The following is a 21,961-nucleotide window of genomic DNA, read 5'->3' as shown; positions in this document are numbered from 1 at the left end:
TCTGTACGTTGAGAGAAGGTCTTCCATGTCATCAGTTGCTTGGTTATTGATAACTCACATGTAGTCTTATTTAACTTTTAAGTTATTAGTAATGTGTAGAAACATGAAATTCCGACCACACATGGGGAGGTTTATCAAAGCTTGGAGGGAGAAATAGTGGACAGCGGTAAAGTACCAACCAGTCAGCCATTGTCACTTTTTAAACAGCCTGTATAACGACTGAAGCGGATTGGTTGGTACTTTGGGAGATATTTATCAAAGCTTGGAGAGAGATGAAGTACTAACCAATCGGCTCCTAGCTGTCATTTTTCAATTAACCTGTAAAATGACAGGCAAACACTAATTGGCTGATACTTTATCTCTCTCCAAGCTTTGATAAATCTTCCTCGCAGTCCCAACACTGCAATATGCTTATTCTGCTCTCTACGTTATTTGTTCTTAATTATTTCTTTATTTTTTAATTTTGCAATAATGCCTTTGTACAGTGTACCATGTTTTTGATGTATGCAAAGCGACGGAGTCCTGTGGGAGAAAATCGTAATATAAATAAAATTATTATTATTATAGGAGCAGTAAGCGTGTCCTATGGTCGCGCATGAGCAGTAAGTGTCTCTGATGATTGTATATGAGCAATACGAATATCTGATCGCACATGAGCAGTAAGAATATCCGATGGTCGCCTATGAACAGGAAGACTGTCCAGTGATCGCACATCACCAGGAAGAGTGATCACATACCAGCAGTAAGAATGTCGGGTGTGATCGCTGAAGTGATCAGTCGTCTTTCTACATATAGCAGGGACCATCAGAGGCCATGTCTGTGTGCCATTTTTGATAAATGGCTCACATACAGTAGGGGCAGATGTATTCAGCCTGGAGAAGCCATAATAATAATTTCTAACGGCCGCATATCATCACAGCAATACGAAATAGTGGGGCAGATGTATTAAGCCTTGAGAGGGGATAAAGAAATGACAAAGCAGTGAAAAATGCAAGGTGATAATGCACCAGCCAATCATTATGGATTTGAAAAATGACAGGAGCTGATTGGCTGGTGCGTTATCACCTTGCACTTTTCATTGCTTTATCACTTTTCCAGGCTTTATACACCTACCCCACTATTTCATATTGCTGTGTTGATATGCGGCGTTAGAAATTATTATTATGGTTTATATGCAAATCTCTATAAATATGCTTCTAAATGTTTAAGTGCCTATTTAGTACTGTATATTTAGGCTATAAGTTGTTAAACAGTGGGTCTTAAAGACTTTAAATGTGTGTGTGTATGTATGTTTGTGTGTGTGTATATATATATATATATATATATATGTGTATGTATTATATATATGTGTGTGTATACATACATACATACATACATACATACATACATACATACAGTTGTGCTCATAAGTTTACATACCCCAGCAGAATTTGTGATTTTCTGCCCATTTGTCAGAGAATATGAATGATACCTCACAAACTTTTCTTTCACTCATGGTTAGTGGTTAGGTTAAGCCCTTTATTGTCAAACAACTGTGTTTACTCTTTTTTAAATCATAATGACAAGTGAAACTACCGAAATGACCCTGATCAAAAGTTTACATACCCCAGTTCTTAATACCGTGTATTGCCCTCTTTAACATCAGTGACAGCTTGAAGTCTTTTGTGGTAGTTGTGGATGAGACTCTTTATTTTCTCAGATGGTAAAGCTGCCCATTCTTCTTGGTAAAAAGCCTCCAGTTCCTGTAAATTCTTGGGCTGTCTTGCATGAACTGCACGTTTGCGATCTCCCCAGAGTGGCTCAATGATATTGAGGTCAGGAGACTGAGATGGCCACTCCAGAACCTTCACTTTATTCTGCTGTAGCCAATGACTGGTCGACTTGGCCTTGTGTTTTGGATCATTGTCATGTTGGAACGTCCAAGTACGTCCCATGCGCAGCTTCCGGGCTGATGAGTGCAAATTTTCCTCCAGTATTTTCTGATAACATGTTGCATTCATCTTGCCATCAATTTTGACCAAGTTTCCAGTGCCTTTGTAGCTCACACATCCCCAAAACATCAGCGATCCACCTTCGTGTTTCACAGTAGGAATGGTGTACCTTTAATCATAGGCCTTGTTGACTCCTCCAAATGTAACGTTTATGGTTGTGGACAAAAAGTTCAGTTTTGGTCTCATCACTCCAAATGACTTTGTTCCAGAAGTTTTGAGGCTTGTCTCTGTGCTGTTTGGAGTATTGTAAGTGGGATGCTTTGTGGCATTTGCGTAGTAATTGCTTTCTTCTGGCGACTCGACCATGCAGCCCATTTTTCTTCAAAGGCCTCCTTATTGTGCATCCACACTTTTTTTTTTTTTTTTTAGAGTCCTGTATTTCAGCTGAAGTTACTTGTGGATTTTTTTTTGCATCCCGAACAATTTTCCTGGCAGTTGTGGCTGAAAGTTTTGTTGGTCTACCTGACCGTGATTTGGTTTCCACAGAATCCCTCATTTTCCACTTCTTAATTAGAGTTTGAACACTGCTGATTGGCATTCTCAATTGCTTGGATATCTATTTATATCCCTTTCCTTTTTTATACAGTTCAATTACCTTTTCCCGCAGATCCTTTGACAATTCTTTTGCTTTCCCCATGACTCAGAATCCAGACACGTCAGTGCAGCACTGGATGAAAGATGCAAGGGTCTTTCAGGAGTCCAGAAACTCACTGACCTTTTATACACACACGCTGATTACAAGCAAACAGATCACAGGTGAGGATGGTTACCTTTAGTAGCCATTCAAACCCGTTTGTGTCAACTTGTGTACATGTTATCAGGCCAAAATCTCCAGGGTATGTAAACTTTTGATCATTTGGGTAGTTTGTCTGTCATTATGATTTAAAAAGAGTTAACACAGTTGTTTGACAATAAATGGCTTCACCCAACCACTAACCATGAGTGAAAGAAAAGTTTGTGAGTTATCATTCATATGCTCTGACAAATGGACAGAAAATCACAAATTCTGCTGGGATATGTAAACTTATGAGCACAACTGTGTGTGTGTGTGTGTGTGTATATATATATATATATATATATATATATATGTATATATATATATGTATATATGTATGTATGTATGTATATATATAAATATATATAAAAATATAATGTGGCAAAGTTGTATGTGTGAAAAGCAACTTGTGCAGAAAAGTTAATGGATGTTTGGGATAGTTTTGCCAGCAGAAGTGACAAACTAATACAGTAAAAGAATGTTAAAATGTCTGCCGGAGATAAACCTATCCCATATAATTAATACACACCACAAATAACTGTGGGACTTGTACAGCAGTGTTTAAACTGATCGACTGGTTTCTCTCATCTCCACAACCTGTTTCTTTCTAGCAGATGAAAGTTGAGCAGACATGGGCAGGAACGTCACTGCTCTACCATATGTTGTCCTCAGATTAATGTAACCTTGAACTCTGGATTCCAGAGCTTATTGAGGATAAGTCCTGTCTATGATGTACTGGACCTTTCATATTGCGCTTTCTTTCTCTGTATGAAAATGTTTATGGTTTAATAGAATAAAGCTAATCTAGATACTGCATAAGGTCCACCATGCAAGCCAACTTGGAGTAAGACTGACTGGCACAGCGTAATTCTGCAGACACCTTTCCATCAGTCAGCCCGTTCCTCTTGCTGTTTTTTTTGTTCCTCTTGATGGAGAAAGTCTGTTCACATGTAAATATAACCAAAAATAGGTAGCAGTCTGGTACATACAGTAGTTGGGCCTTCCTAAAAATTCCTTACCCTGCTTGAAAATAATAAGCAGGTTTCATGCAACCCTTTCTGGCAGTGGAAGGAAAGAGACCTTGCGGTACTACCTACATAACCTTACCTACAGCATCTGATCACAGGTGTGCTTTTGGTACTGCATGACCTCCCTGCATCGTGCAAAGGAAGTCGCGTAATGTAGAGGAGGTCATGTGATAGGCTACTCTTGGCATAGACTAGGATCAAGTTCATTTGTCTTCTCGGCTTTTTGTCCTGGCATGCATTGCCTGCTGCTCCAGCTAGAGTTATAACTGTGGGTGACATTCAGAACATGATACAGGAGTGAGGTAAAGGCTTAGAGCAGTGGTCAGGGAACAGGGTAAATTACCCTAAGTGGGGTAAAAATTAAATTCCTGGTGGTAATGGACGGTCGCGCCGCCAAGACACAACCCCGTCCAGCACCGGCCGGCTCGCAAAATGACGTGCTGACGTAACCGCGCGCTCCCTCCTGCCCTCCCTGCACTGTGCTCCTGGCCGCCCTGTGCTGTGTTCCTGGTCGCGTTGTGACGTGCTGACATCACACCGCACTCTCACGCCCGCCCTGCGCTGTCCTGTTTTCCCTTCCGCGGCCCGCCAACCCACACACAGAACTTGAAGTGTTCTGTGGCTGACCGCTGACTGAGTTCCGCAGGATCATACAGTGGCCCACATAACAGTGGGAAATTCCCACTGACAATACTGAGGTGAGGATGTGACCATCTCTCTCCTAAAAGTTGTCTTCCCCCTTCATCCATCTTTCTTACAGTCATTCTGGTGTTTTGGGGGAGAAAGTGTTAATTAACCCATTCATTGCCTAAAAATAATTGGCAAAAAAATCTCACTCACTCACTCACTCACTCACTCACTCAGAAATGCCATATAAACAGTGATAACCAGTATATATGCACAATAAAATTATTTCCTTCCTGTCAAATCAAGGGGGTAACGTTGGCGTATCTAAATATATTTTGGGATAAAAGGTAAAAAAGTTAGAGGGACACCTAGAACCAATCACTACGTAAACACACATTTTCCAGCTCATTGTACTTTTGACAGCTGTATGGACAACTCATCCTCTGTAGATCTCACTCATTGATGTGCTGCTCTCTCTGCATGTTATAAAATCGTAGGACCCCAGTTATTTCCACACTGCTGCCTCGTAGCACCATAGTCTGCAGTCTTCCAAATGCAAATGGGCTATTCCAGCCATGGTGGAGGACTTATAGATGACTCTGCCTGTAGAGGTAGCAGCAGTGCAGTTATGAGAAAAGTATCCACGTTTCAACTACAATGGACGGGCTTCCATTGAGGAGCTGGGGAGTGTTTTTCTTAGTTCATTTTTCCTTCAATAGATTAAGATGGGTACAATTAAAATGCAGCCCTTGGAACATTGGATTATTGTGGTTAAGGACCCTTCTAACCTTTATATTAGAGAAAATATTGTAGTCGGTTGAGGAAAATGTACTCCAAAGCAGATAAGGATCTGTAAGGACCTTTAAAAATGTGGTTGGTAGAAGCAGCAGGTACTCTCTCCCTTGATTACTAAAATCCCTAGACTGTGATGGAACCATGCCTCACTTGGCTTTACGCAGCAAGAACCCTTGTGGAAAGTATCAATGGGGAACTTCGCCAAAGATGTTTCCTTGATGAGGTCTCCTAGGGTATGATATGCTGCGGAGTGGCTGAGGATCTTCCCGTGTGCAGGAACATGAGTGAACAATCTAATTGGTAATGTGTGAAGACGTCGTAGAGAAATTACCGCTCCCCCTATAGTAATTATTCACTAAAATGCCAGTTAACTAGCTCTATAGATAATGTAGGAGCCTTATAAAATTTAGGAGCTGGTTGGTTCTCTCTCTCTCTCTCTCTCCAAACTCTGGGTATACACTGGCCAATATATGATGGGCGCATCGGCAGGTCTGTACCCCCGATATGTCTATGAGTGACCAGACATACCGTATCGGCCCTACAGCAAAGCAGATGGCCGATATATCAGCACGTCATGCTGTGTAGGGGCGATCGCCACACTTGCTGCGGGGACGACGTCACAGCGGGACAGGCAAATTTAAATGCCAGCCCAGCTGCATGACTGGCACCGACGTATTGAGCAGCAATCTGTACGTTGATCATATACGAGCGGTTGATCAGTAATTGTCAGATGTGTACCCAGCCTTTGATACATTTGCCCCCTAATTATTAACCTCCTACCTAGTATTTCACTGTAAATTACACATTTGGGCTGGAGCTCGGGTACCCAGGGGTGATATCACAGCATCTCTGCATTTTACTTCCGCAGAGAAAGTGAGTTTAGGAGAAAATTAAACACAATACCTCAGTGACTCAACGCATTTATCTGCACTGCAGGCATTAACGTTAACTCATTGCTGGAACATAGGCAAATCCCTTATAGATTGCTTATTAACATGCTTCTGTTGGCACTACAGTCCCGCGTAGTGTACTAGGGTGTGGTAATGAGTAATTTGAAAATATAGAAATTAATCATTGTAAAACCGGCTTCACTAGTGTCTTCTAGCCTGTACATTGACAGATGAATTGTCTTAGTATACGTTTCTATAACAGTCATTAGATGTGTGTATATCTGTAGGTCTATGCACTGCACATCAGCATGAACCAGTTTCATAACCAGACATTATAGGGTAGACTGAATTAGCAGCAGTGTCCAGCTGGGCACATAGCTGCCCATTACGGTAGGCTTTACGTGACCTGTTTTCCAGTGTGTGGCGCAACAAAGAAATTTCAGTGTGGCCACCAGCGGTGCATCCGGAATTGCCCACTATGGCGCAATTGTAAACTAGTTAGGACTGTCCTATACATGACATGCAGTGGGTAGTGGCCCCCACCCAGAAACATACTCCTGCCACCTACCCAATCTGCAACCAAAAACATTTATTTCTCTTACGTCCTAGAGGATGCTGGGGACTCCGTAAGGACCATGGGGTATAGACGGGCTCCTCAGGAGATAGGGCACCTAAAAATAACTTTGACTATGGGTGTGCACTGGCTCCTCCCTCTATGCCCCTCCTCCAGACCTCAGTTAGATCTTGTGCCCAGAGGAGAATGGGTGCACTGCAGAGAGCTCTCCAGAGTTTTCTGTTGAAGAAGAATTTTGTTAGGTTTTTTATTTTCAGGGAGTCCTGTTGGCAACAGGCTCCCTGCATCGTGGGACCGAGGAGAGAGAAGCAGAGCTGGCTTGTCAAGTTGGGCACTGCTTCTAAGGCTACTGGACACCATTAGCTCCAGAGGGAGTCTGAACACAGGTCTCACCTGGGGTTCGTCCCGGAGCCGCGCCGCCGTCCTTCTCACAGATGCCGAAGATAGAAGCCGGATAGAGAAGGCAGAAGACATCTTAGGCGGCAGAAGACATCAGATCTTCATGAGGTAAGGGCGCGCCATTGCTCCCAGTCACACACACACACTGAGCAGCACTGAAGGGTGCAGGGCGCAGGGGGGGGCGCCCTGGGCAGCAATAAACCTCACATTTGGGCAAATACAGATTGATTAGGCTGCGGAGGCAATAAATCAATGATCCCCTACCATTTTTATTGAAAAATCACTGGGACCGAAGCCAGCCGTTGGGTGGGCGGGTCTTGATCCTCAGCACTAACCAGCGCCATTTTCTCCACAGAAGCTGCATGAGGAAAACGCTGGCTCCCTGGTGTCTCTCCTGCTGAACTTCACAGGCTGGAAAAAAGAGGAGGGAGGCACATTAGCGACACAGTGAGTGGGAATTGGCATATTATATATAGAAAAGCGCTATCTGGACATATTTGTTTCCAGTGTTTTTAAGCGCTGGTGTGTGCTGGCATACTCCCTCTCTGTCTCTCCTTAGGGCCTGGTTGGGGTTTGTCCCCTTATAGGTTAATCCCTGTGTGTGTGGGGTGTCTGTACGTGTTTGTCGACATGTCTGAGGCGGAAGGCTTCTCCAAGGAGGAGGTGGAGCAAATGAGTGGTGTGTCCCCATCGGTTGTGCCGACTCCAGATTGGATGGACATGTGGCATATGTTGAATGCAAGTGTGGCATCTTACATAAAAGGCTTGATAAGGCTGATTTAGGGGGGACATCAGGGGGTCAATCCTCGGATTGGACCGACTCACAGGGCCCGTCGGGGTTTCAAAAGCGTCCCTTAACACATGACACTACTACCGACACGGATTCTGATTCCAGTGTCGACTATGACGAAGTAAAATTGCACCCTAGGGTGACTAAAACCATTCAGTGTATGATTGTGGCAATAAGGGATGTATTGCAGATTGTGGATGAACCCTCGGTCCCCGACACAAGGGTACACATGTTTAAGGATAAGAAACAGATTATTAACTTTCCCACATCTCATGAATTAAATGATTTCTTTGGAAAAGCTTGGGAGACTCCGGATAAGAGACCGCAGATCCCCAAAAGAATTTATATGGCATACCCCTTCCCTAAGCATGACATGGAGATTTGGGAATCACCCCCCACTGTGGTCAAGGCCCTGACGCGCTTGTCCAAGAAAGTGGCGCTACCGTCTCCTGACACAGCAGCACTTAAGGACCCTGCAGATCGCAGGCAAGAAACTACCTTAAAGTGTATTTATTCTCATACGGGTGCTGTGCTAAGACCGACGATTGCGTCGGCATGGGTGTGTAGCGCAATTGCAGCTTGGACAGAGGAGCTGACAAATCAATTTTGATAATATGGATAAGGATACTATATTCCTAACTCTAGCCCATATTAAAGACGCAGTCTTATTTATGAGGGATGCTCAAAGGGACATTGGATTGCTAGCTTCTAGGGCCAATGCCATGTCTGTCTCAGCGAGAAGATCCTTATGGACTCGCCAATGGACGGGTGATGCGGATTCCAAAAAACATATGGAAGTACTACCCTATAAGGGTGATGTATTGTTTGGGGATGGGCTGACGGACCTGGTTTCCACAGCTACAGCAGGTAAATCAAATTTTTTACCATATATTCCCCAACAGCAAAAGAAAGTAACACCCTATCAGATGCAGTCCTTTCGGTCGCACAAGTCCAAAAGAGGTCGGGGATCCTCTTTCCTCGCCAGAGGTAAGGGCAGAGGCAAGAGAGCACCTGCTTCGGCAGGTGCCCAGGAACAAAAGTCCTCCCCGGCTGCTCCAAAACCCACAGCATGACGCTGGGTCTCCCCTGAGGGAGTCCGCACCGGTGGGGGCACGTCTTCGACTTTTCAGTCAGGCCTGGGTCAGTTCGGACCTGAATCCCTGGGTGTTGGAAATAGTTTCCCAGGGTTACAAATTGGAATTCGAGGAGGTGCCCCCGCGCCGATATTTCAAATTGGCCCTACCAGCTTCCACATCGGAAAGGGATATAGTGTTAGCTGCAATTCAAACGCTGTGTATACAGCAAGTGATAATCAAGGTTCCCCTGCACCAGCAGGGAAGAGGTTACTACTCAACCCTATTTGTGGTCCCGAAACCGGACGGTTCGGTCAGACCTATTTTGAATCTGAAATCCCTAAACCTGTACATAAAAAGATTCAAATTCAAAATGGAATCTCTCAGAGCGATAATAGCCAACATGGAGGAGGGGGAGTTTATGGTGTCTCTGGACATAAAGGATGCGTACCTTCATGTCCCCATATATGCCCCCCATCAGGAATACCTGAGATTCGCTGTACGGGATTGTCATTACCAATTTCAGACGTTGCCGTTTGGACTCTCCACGGCCCCGAGGATTTTCACCAAGATAATGGTGGAAATGATGGTGGTCCTGCGCAAGCATGGAGTCACAATTATCCCATACTTGGACGATCTCCTGATAAAAGCGAGATCAAGGGAGAAATTGCTGAGCAGTGTGGCGCTCTCTCTGAGAGTGCTCCAGCAACACTGTTGGATTCTAAATCTACCGAAGTCACAGTTGATTCCGACAACTCGACTACCGTTCCTAGGTATGATACTGGATACGGAACAAATGAAGGTCTTCCTCCCAATAGAGAGAGCCCAAGACATCCAGAACATGGTCAGAGACCTGCTAAAACCGAAAAGGGTGTCAGTTCACCAATGCACTCGAGTTCTGGGGAAAATGGTGGCGGCCTACGAGGCCATTCCCCTACGGAAGGTTTCATGCAAGGACTTTTCAATGGGACCTTCTGGACAAGTGGTCCGAGTCCCATCTGCACTTACATCGGAAAATAACTCTGTCCCCAGGGACCAGAGTGTCCCTCCTGTGGTGGTTGCAAAGTGTTCACCTCCTGGAGGGTCGCAGGTTCGGAATTCAGGATTGGATCCTGGTTACCACGGACGCGAGCCTCCGAGGATGGGGAGCGGTCACACAGGAAAAAAAAATTTCAGGGTCTTTGGTCAGACCAGGAGTCCAGTCTACACATCAATGTGTTGGAACTCAGGGCCATTTACAACGGCCTTCGACAAGCAGAGAGTCTTCTTCGAAACCTACCGGTTCTGATTCAATCAGACAATGTCACAGCAGTGGCTCATGTGAACCGCCAAGGCGGGACAAGAAGCAGAGTCGCGATGGCGGAAGCCACAAGGATCCTTCGCTGGGCGGAAAATCATGTAAGCGCTCTGTCGGCTGTCTTCATTCCGGGAGTGGACAACTGGGAAGCAGACTTCCTCAGCAGACACGATCTCCATCCAGGAGAGTGGGGACTTCATCAAGAAGTCCTTGCAGACGTAACACGTCTTTGGGGAACTCCTCAAATAGACATGATGGCGTCACGCCTCAACAAAAAACTTCAGAGGTATTGCGCCAGGTCTCGGGACCCTCAGGCAGTAGCAGTAGACGCTCTGGTAACACAGTGGGTGTTCAAATCGGTCTACGTGTTTCCTCCTCTTCCTCTCATCACAAAAGTGTTGAGGATCATAAGGCGAAAAAGAGTACAGACGATACTCGTTGTCCCAGACTGGCCTCGAAGGGCCTGGTACTCGGATCTACAAGAGATGCTCACAGGAGATCCCTGGCCTCTTCTTCTGAGGGAAGACCTGTTGCAGCAGGGGCCCTGTGTATTTCAAGACTTACCGCGGATACGTTTGACGGCATGGCGGTTGAACGCCGAATCCTAGCGAAAAAGGGGATTCCGGAAGAGGTCATCCCTACTTTAATAAAGGCTAGGAAGGAGGTGACGGTAAAACATTATCACCGTATCTGGTGAAAGTATGTGTCTTGGTGTGAGACCAAGAATGCACCTACGGAAGATTTTTCATCTGGGTCGTCTTCTCCACTTCCTACAGACAGGAGTGGATATGGGCCTGAAATTAGGCTCTGTTAAGGTACAGATTTTTGCCCTCTCGATTTTCTTTCAGAAGGAATTGGCTTCTCTTCCAGAAGTCCAGACGTTTGTAAAGGGAGTGCTGCACATCCAGCCCCCTTTTGTGCCTCCAGTGTCACCATGGGACCTGAACGTGGTGTTGCAGTTCCTAAAATCACACTGGTTTGAACCGCTTAACAAGGTTGAGTTGAAATTTCTTACCTGGAAGGTGGTCATGTTGTTGGCCTTAGCATCAGCTAGGCGAGTGTCATAATTGGCGGCTTTGTCACACAAGAGCCCCTACTTGATTTTTCATGTGGATCGAGCTGAATTGAGGACACGTCCGCAATTTTTGCCTAAAGTGGTTTCTTCGTTCCATATGAATCAACCTATTGTGGTGCCTGTGGTTACAAGTGACCTGGAGGATTCCAGATCCCTGGACGTAGTCAGGGCCTTAAAAATTTATGTAGCCAGGACGGCTAGAATTAGGAAAACAGAGGCTCTGTTTGTCCTGTATGCGGCCAATAAGATTGGCGCTCCTCCTTCGAAGCAGACTATTGCTCGCTGGTTCTGTAAAACGATTCAGCAGGCTCACTCTACGGCTGGATTTCCGGTACCAAATTCGGTTAAGGCCTATTCCACTAGGAAGGTGGGCTCTTCTTGGGCGGCTGCCCGAGGCGTCTCGGCATTACAACTTTGCCGAGCGGCGACTTGGTCGGGGTCAAACACTTTTGCTAAATTCTACAAGTTTGATACCCTGGCTGATGAGGACCTAGCGTTTGATCAGTCGGTGCTGCAGAGTCATACGCACTCTCCCGCCCGATTGGATGCTTTCGTATAAACCCCATGGTCCTTACGGAGTCCCCAGCATCCTCTAGGACGTAAGAGAAAATAAGATTTTAAACCTACCGGTAAATCTATTTCTCCTAGTCCGTAGAGGATGCTGGGCGCCCGTCCCAGTGCGGAAACTCTGCAAGACTTGTATATAGTTGATGCTTACATAAGGGTTATGTTACAGTTGACATCGGTCTTGGACCGTTACTGTCGTTTGTTCATACTGTTAACTGGTTATGTATGTTCCAGGTTACATGGTATGATTGGTGTGGGCTGGTATGAATCTTGCCCTTGGATTGCTAAATCCTGCCTTGTATTGTCCATCTCCTCTGGGCACAGTTCTCTAACTGAGGTCTGGAGGAGGGGCATAGAGGGAGGAGCCAGTGCACACCCATAGTCAAAGTTCTTTTTAGGTGCCCTATCTCCTGCGGAGCCCGTCTATACCCCATGGTCCTTACGGAGTCCCCAGCATCCTCTACGGACTAGGAGAAATAGATTTACCGGTAGGTTTAAAATCTTATTTTTTAAAATGCAAACAACTGGAGCTACAGCACAGAACAAGCGGAACACACAGTATAGTCTACAGTATCTTTACAAATATATGTATATTAATATAAAAAACATCACCTATTAATCCTGCCGCTTTGCCTTCAATTGCTATAAACTGGCCAAATTCCCATCATGCATATACAACGGTCAACTTCTTTTACACCTAGGCAATGGCCATTTAATTAACAGAAGCCTATTTGATATTAGATAGAGCTGCTGGAAAGGTTACCCGGGTGATGTCTAAATAGACAGTCAATAGGTGGACACTAGGGTCAACATGCATTAGGTTGACAGGGTCAAAAGGTAGACAGTGCTTGAGGTCGACATGCATATGGTCGACAGAAGTTTTTCAATTTTTTCACCTTTTTGCTTGATTTACCATCCACATGGACTATGATTGGCAAGAGTAACCTTGTCCGAAGCGTGACGAGCGTCTACTTTTGATGTAGTTGGGGTCACATATAATGAAACATGCAAAATTACACACATTTAAAAAAACCACAACTTGTCGACCATTTCAATGTCTTTAACCCTGTCGAACTTTTCTATTGTCTACCTTTTCCATGTATATATGGGGTCGACCTAATGACTGTCTAATTCCTGTAGATCTTCTATACCACACCCGCTGGTAAGATGTGCTTGGGTGATGGCAGGACTACAGTAGGTGGCACCTCCGCATTGCATGCCTTGAAACTCTTCAAACCATCTCCACTAGTTTGGTACCGTCTGGTTAGTTGCTCTGACCTGTGCAGCCAGGACAGATACATTGTAGAACCAGATCTGGGCACTCCTGCCTCTGGGAATCTGAGGATTGGTGGCACAGAGCAGTTACCCCATTGACTCTTGCTGTTGTCTTTCCCTGTAGCAAACACATTGATTGCTGTGATGATCGTCATGCAAATGGCTCCAGGGAATGCTTTTGCTAGGTTAACAAGCCAAGTGCTGAAAATCCTTTATTTTACAGCTCTGCATAAGGAGGGATCTTACAGTAGTGATAAATGGCTATTTTACATTGACAGTACATCACTTCTGGAATATCTGCTCTTATTCACAGGAAGCTGTCATGATGATCCGGCTTACTGTATCTATATATGGAACAATAGAAGTTCTGTGTTTTATTATGTGTGTATTTTGTTTAAATGGGGTATAGGGAAACAAGTGAAAGAAGTAAGAAGATGTAGTATCAATTGCTTAAACAGGACACTTTGTTCAGTAGGCTGATTTTGCTTGTGTGAAGATTTTTGAATAAATATGGCAGTGGACTGTGATCAACTGCAAATTCATTTTCTGAGTGTTCTAGGATGCATAGCAGTATAGTTAATCGATTCAAAAAGAACATTGTGTGGGTTTAGCACCTCAGTGGGTTTGGTTTGTCTCTCGTAGCCTTGTGTTTAGTGGGTTTGTCAGTTGTTACACAACTGCTGAGGATTTATTTTCTGCATTTCCTTTAGTAACATATTCTATTTCGAATTACATAATACATAGTTCCAAGTTGACACAAATATTCGTTAAGAGTAAAGGTCACATTTATTTTTATTTTTTTGCTGATTAATTAGTGTATTACAAAATACTGGAATTATGCTTTATTGTTTTTTTTTTTTTTAAATAATCTATTCTTGCCCTTTTTTTTTATTTTTGCTGGCATTTCCTGCCTGATTTCGTTGGCTCCATTATGCACTGAGTGGGTAGAGACAGATTTAGCTGCTTTCAAGCGACATGAGAACAAGATGGTCCCTTCCATTGCTGGTCTGAGAATCTGAGAGGCTGCAGTTTTCCTTCTATTTTCATCATACAGGCATTAAGACCAATCGTTAAGTGATACTTTATATATAACCTATATACTGTAGCTTTACGCAGGGATGGAAAAAGTAGTGTTAAATGCAGGAGCTAGCCCCTGGCACTCTGCAGAAGGAATTAGGCTTCAGCAGAATCTTTTGAAGAACCAGGGAAGATGTTTGTCCACTGACCTCTATAGAATCTACATTGCAGAGCAGGGCTGTGGTGGCTTCCTGGCGAGTGTGATTAGTTCACTAATACTACTGTACACTTTGGGGAAATACTATGTGTATTTGTTGCATCAGAATTGCTATTGATCAGGAGTGTCACATAACTTCTTGGTCCTTGTAGTCATTTCGCGCCAGGTTCTAAGGATTTGCCCATGTGAATGTGCAGGAAAGCAGGGTGTATTTGAGGCTACCTAGTCTTTAGGTCGACTGTACTTAGGTCGACACTCATTAGGTCGATCACTATTGGTCAACATGGTCACTAGGTCGACATGGAAAAAGGTAGACGTGAGTTTTTTCTTTCTTCATTTTTAGAACTTTTTCTTACTTTACAATCCACGTGGACTACGATTGTGAATAGTAACCTGTGCTGAGCGCAGCGAGGCACCTTGCCCAAAGCATGGCGTGCGGACACCATGCACTAATTGGGATTCCCGGTCACTTTACAAAGAAATAGACACCAAAAAAAGTTAAAAAAACTCGTGTCAACCTTTTTTTCCATGTCTACCTTCATGTCGACCTAGTTACTGTCAACCAATAGTGGTCGACCTAGTGACTGTCGACATAGATACAGTTGACCCTTTGAGCCACACCCGTATTTGAGCTTTGGTCTCTTGTGGATTTTCGCATGCTGCTGTGATGTGTTTACCTTCCCAGAACACGTGTAGATGAGATGCATGTCTTGAACTGTGTCTCCTGGTTCAGACGTTTAGCATAAACAGACGTGGCATCGCTCAGGTATTAGTCCATGAGGCACCAGAGAGAGTGTTTGTGTGAAGGTGGAGGTTTGGCTTGTTGCAGGTAGAATTTTCTGCAATTCGCTGCTCATTTTACCCTTCAAACAGTCAGGTTTGTTATCTGGCAGTTTGGAGGGTTAAAGCCTATATAACATATAATCTTGGTATATAGTCAAACCTCACCACCAAATCGTATATGTTTGCGTAAAGCTGGCTCTGATACTAGCCAGTGCCCCCCCAGTCATTGGCCTCACCGCACCTCACTGATATATATGCGAAAGCCCCTGACTAACTGACTGACTCATCACTAATTCTCTTACTTCCCGATGTTAGGAAGCTGAAATGAAACATAAGTATTCATATCTTCCCTAAGGGGATGAAAAGGGGTTGACATAATGACGGCATTACTGATACGTGGCTTGCGCTGCGTGAACGATAACGCCCAAACGTACAATCCTGGTCCTGTCACTTTTTACTGTATCTGCTACGGGTGCTCCACTGGGTAACGCCAAGAACCATGGATTAATATTTACTTACATTAAGATGTCTCAAATTTACATCTCTATAGATTTACCAAATTATTAACACTCATGTATATTTACGACCGTGAAAATCAGAAACTCCCGTGCGAAGAACGTGTAGAACAGCTAGTCTTTAATTAAAAAAAAAAAAAAAAAGGATTTTTTTTTTATTATTTTTAATTATTATTAGACCGGAAAGGTTGCTGCTGTTTCCTTAGCGTCTCTCTTTTGGGTCAGCTTTTGTTTGAGAGCGTTCCTGGGGTTTGTGTAACTGCAGGTTAGTGTAGCCGGTACTCTTTTTAGGAATAAAATCAGAATGACTATTTGTGGCTCTCTTGCAGTTTTACTTCCGTTTTCCTTTGATAAGGCAACAAACTGTGAATTGGCCAAAATTGCTGCAAAAGGGAGCTACCGGAGCTATTCAATTCAGCGTGATGTTATGCCGGAGTTTAGTTCTTTTCGCACCCCTCCGTTGATGCAAGCAGAAATCCGACAAGCTTTCATGGTGCAATGCTGTTTTCTTGCCTTAGTGTACGAGAAACCGCATCACACCCGGCACTAGTCAGAGAGAATGCCGGTTCTCGTGACTAAACACCATGTTTAAGGCATAAGAACCACCATTCTCTGACTTAACATCATGCTAAATTGAATAGCTTCGGGAGCTCCCTCCTGGCGCTATTCAGTTTGTGTTGAATTGAATCGACTCCTACGTGTTCTAATTATGCAAGTGAGATGCACATTTTCAGCAAGAAAGACTATTGGTTAAAATGTGCACGGAACCTGGCACACTGATATTGGTTATCTGGCAAGACTAAAGCAGCAGTTAAGCTAAGTACACAAGGACGACTGGTAATTGGGCGGATGGTCGGGGAGATTGGCCTTTGCCATGGATCATCCCTGATTTGCCCATACACACTGGCTGATTTAATTAAAGACGGAACGATCTTTTGGTCCATCCTTCATTTAAACTGCATCGGATCGTATGTGATATCTTCTGGTTGACTGTGTAGCACTGCCAACCAGAAGATGCCACATGTGACCTGCTGGAGTGTTCAATCCTGCGTACACACTGCACGATGTAGACTGTTTGTTTTTCCAATACGGAAAATTGTCCCAAGATCGTGCAAGTGTGTAACACATCTATAGGTAGCTACTCAGAACATGGCTCCACTACAACATTTAGGTTTGTTTGCAGCTCACACTAGTGCATGTATAACATAATAGCTTGCTCAGAATATGCGCATCCGTAAGATAGCCGTTCCCATAACTATTAGACAAGATTACAAAACCTCATTTGGGAGCTACTGCACGATAAATAATAAAAATAAAGGTTTCCTTTTAAAATAAACTGATGAAGACTTTCAGCTCCAGAATTTTATTTTTTTTGTACATTTTTGTGGCTATTACAAGAAGGATTTTTATATTGACTCAAATTGTGTTTCACTTCTTGTGAGTATTTTAAGTAGAGCTAAATTAGAGCAAAATATTGCTGAAAAAATAAAAAGCTCCAAAACTGTCAGTAACCTGCTTTTATAGTCACTTCCACTAACGTGCCAGTTCTACACCTGGAGATACTGTGAGCCACAGGCTTTGGTGAGACTGGAACTAGAATTGGGTGTGGTTCATCAAATCGACAGTATCTAGGTCGACAATGTTTAGGTTGACCACTATAGGTCGACAGTCACTGGGTCGACATGGATGGAAGGTCGACAGGGTTTCTAGGACGACATGTGCTAGGTTGACAGGTCTAAAGGTCGACATGAGGTTTACATTTTTTTTGTGTCGTTTTCTTCGTAGAGTGACCGGGATCCCAAATTAGTGCACCGCGTCCCCTCGCATGGCTCGCTTTGCTCGCCATGCTTCGGGCATGGTGCCTTCACTCCGCTACCGCTTCACTCGGCACAGATTACCGTTCCAATCGTAGTCCACGTGGATCGTTAAGTATGAAAAAATTCAAAAAAAGAAAAAAATGTGAAAAACTCAAGTCGACCTTTAGACCTGTCGACCTAGCACATGTCGACCTAGAAACCCTGTCGACCTTCCATCCATTTCGACCTAGTGACTGTCGACCTAAACATTGTCGACCTAGACAGTGTCGACCTTCAGACCGGATCCCCTAGAATTGTCTATGGCGTTGGGGTATTGGCTTTAAACGTAGACATGGGTAAATCTAAATATGAAGTAGTATCATACCAGTTGCCTCGTACACTTATGAGGGTCTGGGACTCAAGGTCGACACCAATTGGTCGACACACCCTAGGTCGACACACCCTAGGTCGACACAGACAAAGGGTCGACATTATTATTATTTTTTTTTTTTGGTGACGTTTTCTCCGTAATGTGACTGGAAACCCCAATTAGTGCACCATGTCCACTCGCCATGCTTCGGGCAAGGTGCCTCGCTGTGCTTGGCACGGGTAACAGTTCCCATTTGTAGTCCACATGGATCGTAAAGTATGAAAAAGTTCCAAAGAAAAGAAAGTGATAAACACATGTCGACCTTTTTCCATGTCAACCTTGTTCACGTTGACCTTTTGTCAGTGTCGATCTATTTGTGGTGTCGACCAGTTGGTGTTAACCTAAGTGGTGTCAACCTGGAGTCCGGATACCCACTTATGAAGTATACCATGGATCTACAGCTGACATACAGTATGTTTATAACTGTACTGTAGGTATTCGTGAATTGTCACATATAACACGACGCTTCTTGAGCTATAAAGTTATATTCCAAATGTGTATATAAAGAGAAGCTGAAATAACATGGGCTTTGTCAGGTCCCCGGGAAAATGATCAAACTTCTGTCCCTTGCAGAGGAGTAACATACTGTGGGGATGGTGGAGGGCTGGATATGTGAGAGACGCCTGGCTTCCCCCTCCTCTCTTCTGTTCCCTACCCAGACAAGCACTCGATTCATCCACTTGATAAACTGGTGATGTGGGCAGAGGGGCGTGCTGACCATTGGCTGAGGACATTCACTTATCAGACCCTGAGAGAATGGTTTGAAGTTAACAAAGATTTTATACCCACATGAGGAAGGTGGCAGATGGAAAGGGTTCGCTGATTAGTGGATGCTGAAGACGGCTGCCTACACAGTGTTTTCATTCTTAATCATTAGTGCTCACATGTAAATGTCACAGAGCGGGTGTCTAACGGGAGCTGCAGCCCCAGCCCTGCACTGTAATCACTGTTTCTCTGTGGCACTAGGATAAGTGGCACAATTTGCAGCAGTCATGTCTGCACTCTTCTTTTAAAAGCTTTCAATGGTTAGAAAACTTTGTAAGGTTTGTATATTTGTGGTGGGGCAATTAAAGATAAAATAGATTTTTTTGTTAATTTTCACATTACAATTCGCTCCACATTTAAAATGCAGATGCAAGCCCTTTATTTATATGCTGGTCCATCTTACATTTAATGCAAAAATCCATGCATATATGCAAACCTGAGCATCCAAGTGAGACGCATTCCAAGTCAGAGAGAACGTACAAACTCCACACAGACAGGGCCCTGGTCAGTATTAAACCCCGAGCTCTAGTGCTGAGAGACAGCAATGCTAACCAGTATGCAACATATCCTAAGAATAATTCTAATATGCAGCATGGACCTCTTACACTCTAGGCACAGCAGAGCATCCTGGGTTGTGGAGTCAGTACACAAAACTTTCCATTCCTCCTTTTTTTTCTTTTTTTCTTTTTCTGCAGTCTGACTCCTTCAAAGCGGCAAATTCAGTTGTTTCGTGTTGCCGCAGCTCCTGCATACAGTATGTGACATGGAGCTATTTACCTGATTGTCCATTATTTCCGCTCCCATCCTTCTGAGGTGGCGTGCAGAAATCCCCTGAAAGTCTGCAGTTTGGGCAGCACACCCAGTAGTTTGAAGCCAATATACGCAGATAAATCCTGGTGCATTTGGGTGTAACATGCGTGATAATTAAGAAGCACTCTCTCCCAGCAGCACAAACGATTGAATATCGCCAGTCACTCTACAATGGAGCTGAAAGTACAAAAAACAATTGAACACCCCCCATAAATAGCAGATGTGTAGTGACCACTTTTGCCAACTATTAATTGATTCTTATTCACTTTAGCCTATACAATATATAGCATACTTAAATGCACTAGCTTATATGACCATAGTGTAATTAAATTCAATATGGGATTTGACTGGCATGTATTCCCCAGTAACTAATGCACAATGCTGCTAATCCTCACACCTGCTGTACCATCATTATTATAGAACCCATCACCGTTTCATTCTGGAGTTAGCACATTTCTACCGAGTCCGACTTTACAGCCCTGACGTAAGCTGGGTGCACACTGAGCGATATGCCGTTGATAACGGGATCCCAGTGTGGTGGATGCAGTCTGTCAAAATACTGACAGCGGCATCCCGGTGTTTAAAATACAGACATAGACAAATTAAGAGAGCTGATCCCTATCTTACCTTTCCCGCAGTCTGACCCTAACCCATGCCCGCAGCGTAAGTGTAATCCTTCCCGTGGTGCCTAACCCTAAGTGCCCCTCCCTGCAGCCTAACCCTACCCCCCTTCCCGCTGGCATCCTAACCCTCCACCCACAGCCAGCCTCTCTGGTATCTTATGATATCCTTATTAGGTATCCTGGTGCCAGGATAGTGATTAATGTCTGGGTCCCGGCACGGCATTCCGAGTACTGTTGGGATTCTGGAGTCGGTATTTCGACGGCCGGAATCCTGACCGGAACCCTGTATGGGCAGTCTTGGCTGACGTTCATTCATTTTGGTGTCTATAGGAATGCCTGTTGCTCAAGTGTGTAGCCAGCTGTAGGCAGTAATGTGTTATCAAAGTGGTAAAGAGTAAATAGCGCTACACGTATTACAATGTTGACATTAAACACAAAAACAGTCAATAAATAACATTATCACAATTTGCAGTTTCTCTACTCTTTAAAAGGTAATACCTGTTCATCCTCTTCACTGTATATTGTACGCTAGAAGCTTAAAAAAGCAGAGGAAAACAATGTACATATCTGATGAAAGTAAACCTTGTAATGATCACACCACTTTATGCTTTGCTGTCTAATCATCGCCTTTTCTTTTATTAAAAGGTGGCAATCAAGATAATTGACAAGACCAAACTAGATGAGGAAAACCTGAAGAAGATATTCCGTGAGGTACAGATCATGAAGATGCTTTGTCACCCCCACATTATACGTCTGTATCAGGTACGTGTACCCAGGAAAGGCAATACAGTCATTTCTCTATCGTCCTAGTGGATGCTGGGGTTCCTGAAAGGACCATGGGGAATAGCGGCTCCGCAGGAGACAGGGCACAAAAAGTAAAGCTTTAGGATCAGGTGGTGTGCACTGGCTCCTCCCCCTATGACCCTCCTCCAAGCCCCAGTTAGATTTTTGTGCCCGGCCGAGAAGGGTGCAATCTAGGTGGCTCTCCTAAAGAGCTGCTTAGAAAAGTTTAGCTTAGGTTTTTTATTTTACAGTGAGTCCTGCTGGCAACAGGATCACTGCAACGAGGGACTTAGGGGAGAAGAAGTGAACTCACCTGCGTGCAGGATGGATTGGCTTCTTGGCTACTGGACATTAGCTCCAGAGGGACGATCACAGGTACAGCCTGGATGGTCACCGGAGCCTCGCCGCCGGCCCCCTTGCAGATGCTGAAACGAGAAGAGGTCCAGAATCGGCGGCAGAAGACTCCTCAGTCTTCTTAAGGTAGCGCACAGCACTGCAGCTGTGCGCCATTTTCCTCTCAGCACACTTCACACGGCAGTCACTGAGGGTGCAGGGCGCTGGGAGGGGGGCGCCCTGGGAGGCAAATGAAAACCTTTTTTGGCTAAAAATACCTCACATATAGCCTCCGGGGGCTATATGGAGATATTTAACCCCTGCCAGAATCCGTTAAGAGCGGGAGACGAGGCCGCCGAAAAAGGGGCGGGGCCTATCTCCTCAGCACACAGCGCCATTTTCCCTCACAGAAAGGCTGGAGGGAAGGCTCCCAGGCTCTCCCCTGCACTGCACTACAGAAACAGGGTTAAAACAGAGAGGGGGGGCACTAATTTGGCGTTAGAAATATATAAAAAAGATGCTATAAGGGAAAACACTTATATAAGGTTGTCCCTATATAATTATAGCGTTTTTGGTGTGTGCTGGCAAACTCTCCCTCTGTCTCTCCAAAGGGCTAGTGGGTCCTGTCCTCTATCAGAGCATTCCCTGTGTGTGTGCTGTGTGTCGGTACGTGTGTGTCGACATGTATGAGGACGATGTTGGTGAGGAGGCGGAGCAATTGCCTGTAATGGTG

General features: G+C 44.4%; 1 protein-coding gene across 2 annotated transcripts in view; it reads left to right on the top strand.

Annotated features, from left to right (window-relative positions):
- The window catches only part of SIK3 (SIK family kinase 3), a 453,545-nt gene that overhangs the window by 261,574 nt on the left and 170,010 nt on the right, over positions 1-21,961 (top strand). For both annotated transcript variants that reach the window (XM_063943297.1, XM_063943296.1), the window contains exon 2: positions 20,758-20,874. In XM_063943297.1, coding sequence (XP_063799367.1) covers positions 20,758-20,874 — 117 coding nt within the window. The remainder of the gene's footprint in view (positions 1-20,757; positions 20,875-21,961) is intronic.

Source organism: Pseudophryne corroboree, chromosome 10, assembly GCF_028390025.1.
Source record: "Pseudophryne corroboree isolate aPseCor3 chromosome 10, aPseCor3.hap2, whole genome shotgun sequence".
Lineage (NCBI taxonomy): Eukaryota > Metazoa > Chordata > Amphibia > Anura > Myobatrachidae > Pseudophryne > Pseudophryne corroboree.
The sequence above is the reverse complement of the archived record's forward strand: the minus strand, read 5'-3'. Positions and strand labels throughout refer to the sequence as shown.